General features: G+C 37.0%; 2 protein-coding genes across 2 annotated transcripts in view; one reads left to right on the top strand and one right to left on the bottom strand.

Moving 5' to 3' along the window:
- The first annotated feature begins 212 nt into the window (after nt 1–212).
- RIPPLY3 (ripply transcriptional repressor 3) lies at nt 213–6226 on the top strand. The gene is made up of 4 exons (XM_010177915.1): nt 213–322; nt 1223–1292; nt 4755–4822; nt 6079–6226. The coding sequence occupies exons 1-4, from the start codon at nt 213–215 to the stop codon at nt 6224–6226; spliced, it is 396 nt and encodes a 131-aa protein (XP_010176217.1).
- Nucleotides 6227–16446: 10220 nt separating this feature from the next.
- PIGP (phosphatidylinositol glycan anchor biosynthesis class P) overlaps nt 16447–16781 on the bottom strand; it is a 3609-nt gene continuing 3274 nt past the window's right edge. The window contains exon 4 of the mRNA XM_010177904.1: nt 16447–16577. Within this exon, the coding sequence (XP_010176206.1) occupies nt 16447–16577 (131 nt within the window). The remainder of the gene's footprint in view (nt 16578–16781) is intronic.

The raw sequence follows: 16781 nt of genomic DNA on the forward strand, positions 1-16781 counted from the left end.
CAGCACTCTCCCCGGGACAGCCTGTCCACACAAAAGCCCTGTCTTTGAACTGTTTGGGAGAGTCAAAAGACATCTCATTAAGGAGGTTTCTCTCCTTTTACCTGAGGCCATGTTTGTTTTAGGTAAGTATTCTTTAGGAGTTCAGATAAAGGAGGGGCTGGAAGACCCAGGCGAGTGCCCAGCCTGCCACAGGCTTCAGACCATCCTATGCCATGGAGGGTGCAGGCGCAGGTCTCCCGCTCCAGGCTGCGGCGGGCCACCACTCCCGGGGCGCCTGGCAGCAGCGCCCGTGCCCAGCCCGGCCCAGGGAGCACCCAGAGAGGTAAGGCAGCACACGGAGACCTTTTTCACCAGCCTTCCTTTCAAAACTCTGACTGTAAGTGTCATTTGAATGTAATGATTTCGGCATTGGATAGACAACGGAAAACAATTTCCAACTTCAGAAATAAAGGGCAAAATATGTTTCTGAAAGTGTTTCACTTGGAACTAGTATTTTATTTCTTTTGCTGATATTTTATCCTGTTCACTCAAATATTTCAGAACTTACCTATAAAGGGAAGTATATGAAAATTAAGGTTGCGATAACTGATTTATTATTTTTTTAAGTTTATTTACCTTTTGCACCTGAAAAGACTTTTCCATTTCCCCAGCTGTATGGATCAGCTACACAGCAGCAGAGATGGAAAGTACCGGATCCATAATTGTAGTCCCTGCCACCAAACAAAAGGCAGATGTAGCATCCACCACTGTGTATGCTCTCTTCAGCTAATTAGATCAGATTGCCCATGTCAGTTCAACGCTGGAGTTGCTCACTCAATAAATAACCAGCCACTCAGTGATGACATAGAATTTAGACATACTGTCAGAGAAGAAGGGTTACTTTTTATTTTGTAGGAGTGCTGCATAAATAAAAACATTTCAGTATTAATTACATCATTATTTGGAGTTCAATGCAGTCACTTTGAGCTCTGAAATCTTACAGGGAAATGTCACTTTAGTTAAAAACGTGCAAGCCATTGTTGTCTTTACCTAATCAGATTGTAGACAAAAGACAGACTAATACTGCTATAGAAATCAGGTTTAACAAATCAAAATGCATTAAAAAGAAAAAAATAATGTTATTACAAAAGATGTCAGCAGAATCTAACAAAAGGAGCTGTACTGTACAGATATTACCACAAAGAATTAACTGTGGGAGCACTATTCTATCTTAATCTTTCAGCAGCCCTGCTTTATGGAGGCCCTGGATGCCCACAGCAAGAGATGATGAGATGACAAAGAATCAACAAATGGTGTGTCTAAATTCTGGAGAAAATAACCCTTATAGAAAACAGCTGCAGAAATTGAAACTATTTGAGCACAGGAAGTGAGGCTTCATCATCAATTCATTTGTTCTTTCAAACATTTCTTCATTGGGAGAAAATATCATTCAAATTACAATGTTCTATCCATGATAATGGTTAAGAGTATCTGTAACTTTGTATCAGATACAGAATCGTTATCAGTTCTTAAAGAGCTGCAGAAAGCACTGCTTACTAAAATAGCCCTTATCTAACAGCAGTTTTTATTGGCTTAATTCCAAAAAGAAGAATATCCTCAGTTTCAAATTTTCAGGCCTAGTCCGTATGTGGTATTTTGTATATTGGGGGAGTTTGAGTGAAAATGACTTTAAGATGAAATTTAAAAAACATACTTTCAGGTGCACAATTTCATTGATTGGTTTTTGGGAGGGATGTTGCTATAACTAAACCAGCTAGGAAATCAACAGAAAATTAGATTTTGAAGTAGCTCTTACTGCCAAGTGCCTTTGAAAGGCACCGTGATTATTAGTTTTACTTACTCATGTAGGAAGATTTGTTAGGCTCAACTGAAACACATTAATTGTAGGTCCTGACGCTGCAAACTTTAAAATTGTATTGAAAAGGTCCAACTCCCATGCTTAGTTTTAAGCCCCTCATAAGGTTTTGCAGCATCCAATCCACAATTACATCTTCAATTTTTTACCAAAGGCTCAGCAGGTTAAGACAACAACTCTCCTTCATGTAAGTTTTTAAAGACTCACAATTTCTACTGTTTTCAAAGACATGCAACACTTTTTTCACATTGTACTTTCTGTCTGCTGAAGATGGAGGCTGTAGCTGTACAGATCTGAGGGAGTGCCACACTCCTCCTGACAGGCACCTTGAGGAAGCCTGTGGAAGAACATCCTTCCCAGCAGAGTTCCAAGCTTTGCAGAGGCACAAGTAAATTTGCTAAGGATGAGAGTTTTACTCTCAGGAGAGCACCTGTTCACAGTGATTATTTCAAGAAGCTAAGGTTTCTGAAATCAGGAAATTGTGGTTTATTACTGAGGTTATGCTTTTGTAGAAAGTTTTATTCAACCAGCTCAAAAGTTTTAATTCACACTTGGGCTTCTGCTCATTTGTATGAGAAAAACAAACCGTGTATGAAGTTTTCCACATCCATGCTAACAGCCTGGCATTGTTTCAAGCCAAGTATGAGAGAAACAGTTGCTTTTTATTTTTTAACATTTCTCTTTCCTGACAGAAGCTTTTCAGATCCTTCTCATCCATACCTTATGGCCCGTCCACACTGCTTCAGCATCCCCGATGCCTCTGTAGCTCGAGAGGTACTGAGGGCTGAAGGAGGGATTTAGGAGCCCTTTCATACGCTTTTTAACAGGGTCACGACAACTGAGGAAAGCTGCTTGGATACTTTGTGTGGTGCATAGGTGGGAAGAGGTTCTTACTAATGCACACCTGCATCCCCCAGCTGTGACAGGCAAGAGCTGTCTTTCTCAGTGAAGTTACTGCGGTTTCTAGCAGAAGGCCTTCAAAGATGGGCTGACCACAATGCTTTTGCTAGTTAGTTGCATACATACAAATGCCAATGCTTTACAGATCAGTAGACACTCCAAACACTGGCAAGTGAAACAAACAAAAGTTTTGATATCCTCTGTGTAATTAAAAAAAAATGTTTAGAAATATACATATAAGAATCTAACCTGAGAAACTGAAAGATGCAGAGCAAAGCACTAAAAAAGGAAAGTACTGGTAAAAAAATTTAAACTATTAAATTTACCTGTGTTGCCAAGAACATGTCTTACAATATATTCTATAGTTACCTACAAATAATATACTTTTCCTTATATAAAAAGTAAAACTTTTCCTATTACCTAAATTCACATACTTTGTTACTGACAACCAAAGAAAAGCCATGAAAAGTAATTTAAAGTTACTATTGCCATATCTACAACATAATACAAATTAACACTGAACATCTGCTGTATACAAGCAACTGAATTAGATTTTGCAATTAGTTGACTTTTATCAGAATTGCTTTTCAGAAATGCTGTATTGTATTCTGAAAAGAAAAAAAGCATATAATGTGTGTTTAATCAGTATGTATTATTACATATATTATTATTACAAAATAATATGTATTCCAAAGAGAAGAAAATACAGGTCAAAAAAGATAAAAAAAGACTTTTATTTTTAATATGAAAAGAGCAAATTAACATATGGTATTTAACATAAGTATTATGATCACATCTACAATATTCAGCCAGATCAGGAGTTCATTTTACTAGGTACTGCAGAAACAAAGTTAATTAGTCTCCTGATTAAACACAAAAAAACCCTTCAACAAAACCCTAACAGCGTGAAGATAAATAATTTTGGCTACAAGACAAGGAGGTGGGTATGAGAGAAACATGCCAACATAAAAGGTACAGAGAGAACTCTATGAGACCCCTTGCTCAGCCCGTAGCCCAAGGGCTTTTTGGGGCCCACCAAAATATCCGTGCTGAAGCCTGTTTCCTCTGAAAGAGAGATTAATTGCTCTGGCAGTGTCAAAAGTCATCTCTGTCTGTTCGTGACAGAGTGGACAGTTTCTAGTTCCTGTTCACTAGACCTTCTAGTATAGCAAAGCTAAATTTGCCTATTGTATGCAATATTAATTTTACAGCAAAAAGAAGAAAAAATAAGTCTTGTTTTAAGATACAGAAGAGAATCCATGCCTACAAGATGAAGTGATAGGGCTCTGACTTGGGAGATGCTTCCATTTTACATTCCGGGTTTATAATCATAATAGGATTTAGTAAGGTTAACATTTGCAAATTATTAGTTTTTATTGTGAACTTAATTTGAAGGAATTTATTCAGTCCTAATTTTAATTTTGATGTTTAAAATATATTTTTGCTACCTACTTTGTTGTATAAAAAATGCTTGGTTTTTTATTGATGTTTGCATAGAGATATGAGATGCCAGGCGTCTCTTGATTTTACTCTTTGGGCTCAATGTGCTTGGGTGATCTTTGGTTACAATTAAGCTTGCCGGCTGAACCTTCCAACTCCAAACTGCTGGTTAGTGTAGTTAAAGAGATATTTTATAAAATCCTAACCTCCCAATCATTTAAACTGATTGAAAACCCCTTTTTTTTTTTCTAATCACTGAACTTCCATTTCCTGGTGTTACTAGCTCAGAAGTCTCTATAAATATTCCATAAGAACTTAAGCAAAATGTACAATACTGCATGGCTTTATGTCTCATAAAATATCCAAGTTCAAATGCTTTGTTAAATATGCTACTATGGGCAGATTGTGGGCACATATATTCTCTGAAGCATGCTTAGGGTAAAACAACATGCAGCACAGCAAACAAAGCAACATTACTGTAGAATTTCACAGTTACCTGTAGAAGAAAAAAGTGAAATCTTATTTTTCAGCTGATTCTAAATAATATGTCTCTTTACAGTCAGAACTGGATGGCCAACTAACAAATTTTAGACCAAAAGGAGCCCTGGGGTTTCAACATCCAGTGAGGTGAGTTAAACCCGATCACTTGATACAGGTAAAGTGACACCTTCCAAGACAAGACATATTCCTTCTCAGGTGAAGTATCAGTTTGTCTCTGGAGTCTCTCTTTTTAGTAGCACAGTTTAACTACTCACCGGACTCGACAGATTTTTATCCCTCCACAAGGAAAGATGCCCATGCTGAACAAAACCTGAAAGAGTATGCTAATAACAAAGCTAAGGAAAAAGCAATCTTAAAAGAAAGAATGTTCTTCTGCCTCATCTAATTTATATTTACATTTATTAATATGATAACAGACCACAAAACCCAAATAATTAACATGAACAGCTGCTAATAGAATGAGACTTGTTACAGATCTGTGTTGAGCTTGCTTAAATTTGCTCTTGAATAAAAGCTAAACTCCAGGTAAAGCTTTTCTTGTGCTTGGGGGATTGATAAGCATTTCCACCAACATTTGGATTCTTTAAGGCTTAGTGATTAGAAACTCCTGATGTGGACTTCTGTTTAGAGAAAAAATAATGGAATATCCCTCTTCTTTACAAACACCTGTTTTTACAAAAGTTGTAGAAGCTTAAATTCTGTGTGACCTTTATCCCTCTGTCAAATTTAACTGAAAATTGGCCAAAGTAGAACCAGGTAGAAGCAAAGTAGAGAGGAAGTGATGTATATACATATGCACACAAAAACACATACATATGTACACAGACCACACAAATTTTGCTTTAGTGAGAACGCAGATGAAAACCTGACATGTAAATTAAGCCAGTATGCTTAAGATTTCAATATAAAACAATATGAATTTTGAAATAAATCTCAGTGTACACCTCCTCCTCTACCTGGAGACACACAAAACAAGATCAACCTCCATGCAACAGGCAATCCACCCCAGTCTTAAACTGATGCTTTAATCTGAATTCCAGAATCCCAGAACATTGCTCAAATGTCCCTTACTCACACAGGTCACCTCCATTCCAAACTGTGCTAAAAACCAAACCGAACCATCTCAAGCACACATCATTGCCCTGGCAACACTTTATTAGGGTGGCATCTTAGATAAATCCAATACACACTATGCCCAAAGCCACTGAGGTAATTTAAAATCAACAGTACCTTTTAGTTAGCAACTTTTATTTTAAAATGCAAGAAACCTTAGGACTTTACTTTCCAAAGAAAGATAAAAATAGGTTTTAATACTCAGCTAGGTTAGCTGTGAAAGCATCACATAGTTTTACTTTTTCTCTTAAAATATGTTTTCTTATTAGACTTTATTTGCCCAAGTCCAAATCCCAAAAGTTTCTTAATAACATCGGAGAGAAGGTTCTGGCAAGTTTTCCTGTACAAGCTACAATTCACTTCTACAATGATGATGCTAACTCTGAGGAAGAAGAAGAAGAAATCAGTTCAGCCTAATAATGAACAGTGGTCAGCCTTGAAAAACACAAAATAAAAATAAAATAGTCAAGAGGTAAAAAAGGAACTGTCACAGACATATGGACAAACATCTGACTGAACAAAGAAATACATCAAAGCTCGTAAGAAAACTATTTATAACTATCTTACTAAGAAGAATGAGTCAATACAACTGGAAACTAAGAGGAAATCCTTTTGTGCTTTGAGAGACTTGGAAATAAAACTCTGAAGCTGAACAAAATATGATAATATTTTAAATTGAGTTTGTTTAAGTAGCGTGAATTAAGAACATTAAGAGCACTGTACTTAGGTGCCCAGTATTTTTTTACATTGCAGTCTCGATAAAATGAAAATGGGATTGATTATGGGGCAAAATAACAACGTACAGCCCTAAAATAACCTAAAGTCTTTGAAACACAACATTTTTAAGAATTTAAGTAAGAAATGATTCAAAATGCAAAGGCTGTTGCTTCTTGGCTCCATGGGGCATGTTTATTCTGATATATATGCTGTATGACAAATGGACCTAATCCATTTCAAGAGAGATTGCAGTATAACTCCCTGTCAAGACAAGTTCTAAATGACAGTCGGGATATTTTCTGGGGTCCTGTCATTCTGTTATTAGCAGTTTTCCCCCCTCTAGTCAGAAAAGTGCCTTTTTGTCAGTCAGAAAAAAAGTCAGCTTTGATTAAAAACTATGATTTAATTTAATGACACATTAAAATGTAGATTACGTGCTACCTTTGTTTTCGTCTTCATCACAACATTCAAGTCCTATTTCTATGGCTTTGTGTGCTTTAATCTATGATTTTAACACAACTGACCTACTGTTGATTCCCATCTAGTGCTGTTTGGATGTGCATCTTACTACCTTGGTATTTCTTTTAAAATGCCATTTAGGAAGACTTAAGTTACTTATTTTCATAAGCATCTTTATGTTATGTACAATGTAGACACATTTATTCAAACACTGTTATTCAACTAGGAAAAACTGTTTTTTCAGTACAGTTTATTTCATTCGGAGAATTGGTATAATCTGTTGTGTTTAACCTTTTGTTTGCATAAATTGTGTATGGTCAGACAGTTTGCCAGTACTTGTCTTGCTATGACAGCATTTTAAAATTAGCTCAAGGATTAGCTACTTGGCCCCACTATGTTTCAGAATTATTATGCTTCAGGTATCTTATCTATTACCAAAACTGCCATAGCTTCCCCAGAGACAAGGCAAAGGCAGAATCCAAGATTTTTGGCCTTTTCTACACTGCTATTGGTGATGTAGACAAGGTCAGAGAGTTGTAAGAGCCACTTAAAGTGTGTGTCAGATCTTCCTTGTAGTACAATGTACTGTCAAACAAAGCGAGTGTTATAAATTCTAAGTCTAGCAAAATAGGATTCCAAATGAATCAACATATTGGAATGGAGGATTTTTTAAAAAATCTCCATTTACAAACTAAAAAGATCTATTAATTAAATTTACACAAAGAGACAGCATCCTACAATATACAGAATTAGCAAGAACTAGTTGAAATTTTAAACCCTGGTGTGACACATTAAAATTCGGCTTTTACATTTCACTCATCCATCATCTCCACATCCTCACTTCCCAACATATGGAACTGAAATACAGACATTTTAAAGGTCTTTCACTTCTCTCACAAGACATCCTAAAATTATTTTTGCGCCAGCTTCATCATTATTTATTAAGTACATAGCCCAAACAAACAGAAAAGTATCCAAGATGACTGAAGAGGTCAGCGATGACATATTCTCTAGCGGTCAAATTATTGTACATTAAGCTTCAACTTCTTCCTTGTAAGAAGGACTAGTTATCTATCAATGCTCAGCTGAGTTCACTCCCAACATGTGGAGTTCTGCACTCACCTCGACTCCTGAGCAGGGCTTTTTCTTACCTTTTAAGACACCTCTATGTGCATCCGTGCTGTCACTTTAATCTGTGCTGTGACACAAACCACTCTGGTGACTGCTGAATTGCTCATGGCTTCAGTGAGGTTTACTGGAATCTGGAGGGGTGTGTTGAGGGAACCATCTCCATCCCCTATGAAAACGGCAGCTACCCCCCTCACAGCACAGTGCTTTCTAGCACACACACTGCACTGAAGAGCCATTTGCCTCACACAGACACTGTCACCGTTTAAGGATATGTTATGTAAAAGGAACACTCTGTTGATTCTTCCTTGCGAATCCTTACCTTTCCATGAGATCACGCTGCCTGCTACTTCCACCTTTACAAGCTTTTCTGCCTGCTCTGCAGACACCCAGCAGTGGGCTGTGGTTACTCTTTAGAAAAGCATCGGATGAGACCAGTGCACGCTTGCAGACACAGGTGCCCAGCAAGAGCTGCTGTTACTCTTGTTGCAGGATAGCAATGAGGAACTAAAATCTGCAGGATCACATGACACAAACGAAGGCCAGCTTCCATTGCAACTGAGACTGATCTTCCTGCATTAAGGAGAGATTTTGAGATGGAGGAATTAGCATCAACAGGTGGGACTATGTGTTGACACTGAGGATTAGTTATTAACTCCAGACAAAAACCTTCAAAAGCTCTATCTGAAAACATGTCAACTGCAGCTTGGATGGCCAGAAGTTACCATGTTTTCAGAAAGACAGAGCTTTTGAGGATCTGTGTCTGGAGTTAATACCCAATCTTCAGCATCAACACGTCATCTTCCAGGCACTCACTCCACTTGTGTGGAGCTTTGTCATTCTGACCTGTACTCTCACCAGCTAGTGGTCAACTAGTTTGGAGTGGCAAGTGGCTCACTGAGATCCGTGGAAAAGCTTCCTGGACAAGCACCAGCAGAATGCCAGAACACCACCAGGTTCCAAGTCAATTTTTGGTTAGTGAAGTCTACTGAATATTTTGAGAAATGGAAAGCATTGGTTTCAGTGCACTATTTTCAGAAGCGTTGGCAAAGAACCTTTGGTCAGCAGAAGCAGCTTCAGATGGGGTAACTAGTAAAACAAACAACACGAGAACAGGTACAGTGTAGACAGTGGCCATACACAATAACAGAATTACCGCACCAATACTGGATGGGGCATCTTATTCCAAGTTTCCTGTAATATCCATGCAGAATCTGAACATTTTGAACTTGTCCAGAATTTGCAGACCTACAGCAAAGCAAATAGGACAGTAGCTCTGTTAAAAATATTCCTAGGCAGAAAAGAGGAGTAGTTTTAGACAAATGCTGGAGGTTTGGAAATCCCAGACAAGTGGCTACTCAATAAATGCAGATAGACTACCCAGAATGCGAGCCATAATCTGCTGTAACCCGGAAAATTATATTCATACTTGACATGAACACAATAAAGAGAAAGGCAGGGGGAAGGATGATCAAGTAGAAAGATTACACAAACAACAAAACAGATCAGACCTTTTCAGCCTGGAAGTCATGATTGGGTATATAAACATAGTCTTTAACATCTTGAGCGGGTTGTAGATGGTGGAGAATGATTGGACATCAAATGAAAATAGTGAGCAGTGCGTTTAGAACAAAGGGAAGCACTTAACCCAACTTGTAATTACGCTGTGATGTTGTCAAAACTAAGAGTTTACCTACTTACAAAAAATAAATGAAAGGTTTTCCTAAGAAAAATGCAAAGGTACAACATCTTGCTCAGAAGTTTCACATTGCTGCAGGTTGGGGAAGCATTCTCAGGAAACATTACTAGCTTCTTGCACTGATCTTTGTTCTTACTACGATAGCAGGCACTATTAGCCAATGCCAGAGGCAGGATATTAACTATATTTATCCTTGGTCTCCCACAAAACAGCCATGTTAATGTTCATAAATGGGCTACATCCTGGATGCAGCAGATGTAGCTATAATGACATAAGCAAGTGCTGCTACAAATCCACACCTCTGAAACACACACACACACAAAAAAAATTGAGAAGTATGTTCTTTAAGACAGTAGAACAGACACTGTTGTTAGAAAAATACAATTGGAAAATGGATTACAGTCTTACCAAAGGCTGTTAGGAATATCAAACTAAATAATCCTGCACACCTGCTGAGGTCTACCAACATGGTATTGTAAACCATAAACTGATTCCATTTCTCAGTCTCTGCTACACATTCCATTTTGTTTCCCCTGTATTGTCAAATTCCATTTTCAATTTAAGGTAATACTACTGTACTATTTACCTCACTGGTAATATTTAACTATGGTCATTAGAGGAAGCGAAAACTCTATTACCCTTTTCCCATCAAGCCAGCATTTTTTTTTTCCACTAATAACTATCTTTTCATGTTACAATGTCAACATACCTTATTTGCACACTGAAATAAAATATGCTTGCAATCCCTTACCAGTTTGTTAATAATTAAGAGAAGACGAAAAGTGAACTAATATAGCATCTCTGTGACTCAACTGCAGTTAACTTTCAGTTTTCAGTTCTGGTTTGTTGCTTCATCTGCAATTCGACCTTGCTAAGTTTTCAGTGACCTTAGAATCATCCATCATTTACAGGAAAAAGATAACAAAGGATCCCCAAATAATGACTTTATCGTGAGCTTACTACTTCAAAGACTAGAAACACAGCATTTTACAGATTAAGTTGTTGGCTCAGGATCTCTGTTCCACAGAACTTCCCTTAGTAGTTCAACAGCTGTAACATTTCCAGCAAATGCTACCTTTTGATTTCCCCTGTCTAAAATTATGACAGTAAAAGACAAGTTAATGTTCCACTGGTATATGAATGCTGGAGAGGTATCCACACAACACCTACAATTTTATATTCCTATTGTATATACTCATGTGAAAAATCAAAATTAAAGTAACTTCATAAAACAGTCTTAAATTCTACTTCTATGTTCTTTTAAGACAAGCACCTGAAGGATTCATACATCCAAGGGAAGTATATTCTTGCATGACAAAGTTTGTTGAGCATTCTTTCTAAATATGATGCAGTAATAATTTAGATTAAAAGAACTATCATGGGAACTAATTTTTTCTAAACTACATTTATACTGAAAGAATAATAACAGTAGCAGAGCTAAATTGCCACAACTGAGAACAGGCAATCTTCACAATAGTGGTTTTATGAGCTCTAGAGACAAAATCCACCCAATTCACTGAAATATCTACTGTTTAATTACACTCCATATAATTATGATTTCCAGACTGGGTTAATCTATCAGCTGCTTTTAGCAGAAGGCTGAGAATTAAGCTGATAGATAAACTGCACAACATACCAACAAAATTTACTTTGGCAATCTCTCTGTAAGGAAATTGGCAGAACAAGACCGAATGCTTCCAAAACTTTCTCCTCGGTTCAATTCATGAATAGAGGGAGAGACACAAAACACCCCATTCATCTTGGCTGTTTCAGAAGTGACTGGAAATCTAACAGTACAGCAGCAAGCAGGACTTTGCATTAAACGTTTTAGCCATTCAGACTCAAGTGCCCATGGAAAAGCTGCATTATGGAGCAAAATATATTTGCACAAAGTCATTTATTAAATATTCTGTTTGTAAGTCAGAAATACTTTATCATTTATGCCCACAAATGAAATTGAACTCCATAGAAACTGCCTGCTAAAAAAATAAAGTACTCAAAAAGCCTTTTTCAAAAGAGCTTTAGAGGTGAGTTTCTCATTGTACCTGAAGGTGGGAGCTTCAGTAGGAATGTGAATGAAGTATTAGAGAAACACTGTATTAGGGCAAAGATGTCATAGCTTCTTATCACTCTTATAAAACGGAATTGCTACAGATACAGCCACGCCATGGATCTGTTACACCCTCTGGGACAGAAATCTGGAGCAGAGGAGAAGATGACAACTCAAACACTATTTAGACTATCTCACCATTACCTCCATTCCCATGTTTTGCCAGAGATGGGAAGTTCAGTGTTTCTACAGTTATGACCTTTTCTCTTCAGTAAGGCATGTTTTTTGGACTAACTTTGCCTGATCTAACTTACAGCATCTTCAGGTTCACTAAAAAGAACAACAAAACCTATTAGTATTACTTTACCACCATCTTTCCTTGTAGACACTTCAGCTGCCCTTGGTGGCAGAGCTGCATTTTTAATGTTTACAGACCACCTGGCACAGGGGTGTACCAACAAACAACCAGAGTATCAGACAGTGATCTACACTATGGAACTAAATTGTACCTCCATTTTTCCTGCTCCTACTCTCAGAAAAGCTTCAGGCACTCTACCTGCATTGCAGGCAGTATCAGCCTTCCTGAGTTGGGCCAATTTTTAACTTTACAGAAATGTTGCCTGCAGCAACAGTATAAATATTTAATATTACAGCTTACTGATTTACATGAGGGGGTCTTTGATCGTACTTACTGATATCTGAACTTTTGCCACAAAAAAATGTAATGGAATTTGTTACTCACCGCTTAGCCTATTCTCTCTCCCCAGTCACAAACAATTGTTATTTTAAGCATCGTCAAATCACGCTGACAGTATTCCATAGCATGCTCAAAAGTTTTTTAAGATGGCTTGTACACTTCAGAATGCTTTAGGTAACAGCAGAAGTATACCTGCGTATCTCAAGGAGAAAGACAACTCCATTTTACTATGGCTGAAACAAGTTTTTTTCACTTGGCAAGTGACATCACTTCCATGCCAACAGACTGAAATAAAATTTCAGATGTTGTGTTTCTTTTTCTTTCCTTTTATTATTCCAGTCATCCTATCTGTTGGAACAGTAAACACACACACACAAAATTGTGCTAACCTTTTACTCATATGTGTTTGCATATTTTACTCCATGTGCTTTATACCTTTGAACTTCACAACAGAGCATTTGCCTCTCTTACTATATAGCTCCCTGCTGATCTCAATTAAAGTGGCAAAATACTTCATAGAATGACAGAATGGTTTGAGTTGGAAGGGACCTTAAAGACCATCTAGTTCCAACCCCCCTGCCATCAGCAGGGACACCCCCCACTAGACCAGGTTGCTCAAAGCCTCATCCATACTGTCACTTCTGTTAGTGCTTACAATAAAAAAGAAATTATGTGGATACACAAAGAATTTAGCTCCTCTGCTATTCATATATTCACACGATCTGTGCTGAAGCCTCCAAGCTTTTGGCATTCAGTATAGTGCAATGGAAAAGACCAAAATCCAAGATAGTTTCCCTTTTTCAATCATTTCCATTACTCTATTCCCAAAGTTTCTCTTTCAGTACTTCTCAACTTCAAAATCATAAACACATCATCTGTGTTGTTACTACCCTTCCCCTTACAGCCAAGATGGAAAGAAGAGACGCATAAATTTGGCAACCACAACTCTATTATTTCTTTCGGCATACAACCTTTTCACTTGAAACAGTGCACCTTTGTAATTTTTTAATGACATGTTTACACACACATTAATTCAAATACCATTTGGTTGGAACCTGTCTTACAAGATTATGTTTATAGCAGGATGTGTAAAATACCAGCAAGCTCCAATAGCATATAATCACAGAATGGTTTGGGTTGGAAGGGACCTTGAAGATCATCCAGTTCCAACCCCCCTGCCATGAGCAGGGACACCTTCCGCTAGACCAGGTTGCTCAAAAATAAGGAACTATATGATAAAAAATGCAGAACAATGCCAGAAGCTGCATTAAAAAGCATGCCTGAAGTTTCACCATTTGGTGTATTTCAGCAGGGACAATGCAGTCGGTCTAACTCTACTGGTTATTACTGGCTGTGCTAAAACAACATGCCATCAGTAAGTCAGAAGGGTGAAAATGAGGGCAAATTTAGGTTTTTACCTTTATTTATTAAGTTTTTCCTCAGTCTCTGAGAAGAATGGAAACCTGATAGCCAGCCTTTGAAGAGGTCTGTTTTGTAAAGAAAGGCATTACTAGCAACACAGTTCAATCATTTCAATTTTTTTTTATTTCCTGATGGTATCTAAGGCAAAATCTCTATAAATTCCACTAAATAACTATAGCTGTAAGTGTGCTGTATATGTACAAAAGGCAGAATCTCCCATCTCTTTACTGGCAGAGCCGCGTATCTTTTCCTTAATCGCAGTCATAGGCAAGACCGTGTAAAGATGGATCCCAAACATCTGCAATTCCCTACAATACATTTATTAGCCCACATACACTGTGTTACCTGGTTTTATTTTGAGCACAGAGGCAATTTCTGAAGTGTCAAACGTTACTTCAAAGTTGAAGAAAAGGTCACTACAGTGTCTTTGAAGCACCGCTACAGAGTAGTGACAGAAAAGCAAAGATTGAGTTTCATGCCTGCAAGTTTTACTTAAACAAATAGCCCCAGTTTGCTACTCATTTAGGTGCCTCTGTTAGTTTTCCCATAATTGTGAGGTCCGCAGTTAAATGAAATGGCAGATTCATCACTGATACAATCTTTGTCCAAGGTTTACAGTCCTTTAATTTGTTTGCTTTCAGGGCTTGAGGGCATTTTCCGGTAGCTTTTCTTTATCCTGGAGGGATTTGGGTATCCTTAACAGGGGACTAAATTAATCCTTACATCAAATCATACCAGAAACGTGGCCTTCATTCATTGTCAATTTAGAATTGAAAACGGAATTGCTTTCTCAGAAAGCAAAAGGAACGTAGAACACAGGCAGAAATTACACAGAAAAAAAGATTACAGTCAATACTTCAGTGTCTACAATGTGATTAGAGAATTAACAAAAGAATAAATACACCTTCATGTCTGTTGATCATAAAATCTTGAATTCACCCTAGGTATGGGTGTTTGAACACATAAATTAAAATTAATAGAAGGGGAAAATCATGGCGGGGAGGGGGGCGGAAATAATAACAACTGTGGGCAAACTAAAAACCAAAACATTTTACTAATTTACAGTCATTCAGCTTAGGTACAAATACTCACTCTTATGAAATGCCCCTAAACAACAATACACTTAAAATCTACTATTTCAGAACAAAATGTTGAAAAGCATTTTTTCCTTCATTAAGAAGGTATTTTTCTCCTACCTATAACAGGTAGCATAGTTTTTTTTCTTCATATGCAGGTGGAAAAAAATAGCCAACTACTAAAGTCTAGAGGACCAAGAAACTACAAGTTTCATATTCATAGCAGATTGATTATTACCAGGTGTTAAGACTTCCCACAGCAACTGATGGTTGTTTCGACTGATTTCTAAAGAACTGGCATAACGTTCTTCATACAAGTTTTCAAAAACTTCTTCTTATCTTTTAACGAAATAGTCATGTTTTTAACTAAGTTCTCTGCTGGTGAGAAGTTGGCTTATAGGCCTAAGAAACAATAATGAGGCTCTATTCATTGCTCTTTATAACCAAACTAAGCAACTAAGGACTACTGAAGATAATGGGGTTTGTGACTCTTGGAAGAAAGGAAATAAAAATTATGTCTTAGTGAAAGAAAACTCACTGTTTAAGAGACACCTGAAACGCTGCCGTAACAAGTTACTGCGCTTTGTGCTACAACCTAAATTATAATAAAATGTACCTGTGGGTTCCTGTTATTTCCAGAAATTTCCTTGAACTTAGTTCTCAGTATTCTTAAGAATGGTTAAAAAAAAAAAAAGTCATTACAAGTCTTGTTTCAGAAAATCTTCACAACCCACCTTCCTGATTTATCGTAATCTTGGTATTTTAATAAGCCTATCAATTTAAAAAAAAAACAAAAAAACTTTGCTGAGTAAAGAATTGTGTAAAGAAAAATGGACCACTATACACTTTTACCCAGAACAAATATTACAGAACCACAGAAAAATTGCTAACTTTAAACAAGTAAAAATTATCCACATTTTATTAATATTTACAAATGAAAACTGTATATTTACAATGTAAACACTTCAAATTAACATGTAAAAAAAAAAAGCCTCAAGTACTTGATTAGCAGATCATATTTTCTCTCCCTGAATTTAATGGGAAATAGAATTAAGCCACATCCAACTGCTATTTCTTCCACTCTGAGAGGGAAATTACAAGCAGAAATCTACAAGCACTAGAATGCTATTTGAAACTCACAAGGATGGTTAGATAATTTAATGTGGCATAATTGTCATACCAATGCAGGTTATTAAGGCACATGAATGATAATAAGATCAAGCCACCTCAATGAAACATGTTAATAGAAATTTAGTCAGAAATTCAGAAAAAAAAAAAAAGAGCTTTTTTCTACCAGCAGAAAGGGTTTTTTTTTCAGCTTGGGGAAGTTTTGATTTTCCTTATGTAACACTTCTACTAATGCTTTATTCAAACAGATCTGAATAATGACTATCTGCTATTGCAGATTGCTTTTTCAGGAAGGAAGAACATTCTGTTTACTTCACTGATGGGAATATCCCTCAATGCTGGAATTGCTTCTTCTTGAAATTTCTTCTGTTGCTGCTTTTTTGCATAGTTGTCTACAGGAAACAACGAGAATATTCCATGTATTAAAGATTTTTTTTTTTTTTCCAAGAAATGTTATATAATGCAACATTGTATAAATTTAGCTACTGTAAGTGATGCTGAAAACCCCATCTTGCTGAGGTATAATGAGATGGTCACCAGAAATACTTTATCATCAACATATATTAGCAGAGCCCTTGAAGAAATCAACCCTACCC

Source organism: Antrostomus carolinensis, unplaced genomic scaffold (assembly GCF_000700745.2).
Source record: "Antrostomus carolinensis isolate BGI_N321 unplaced genomic scaffold, ASM70074v2 scaffold31130, whole genome shotgun sequence".
NCBI classification, from domain to species: domain Eukaryota; kingdom Metazoa; phylum Chordata; class Aves; order Caprimulgiformes; family Caprimulgidae; genus Antrostomus; species Antrostomus carolinensis.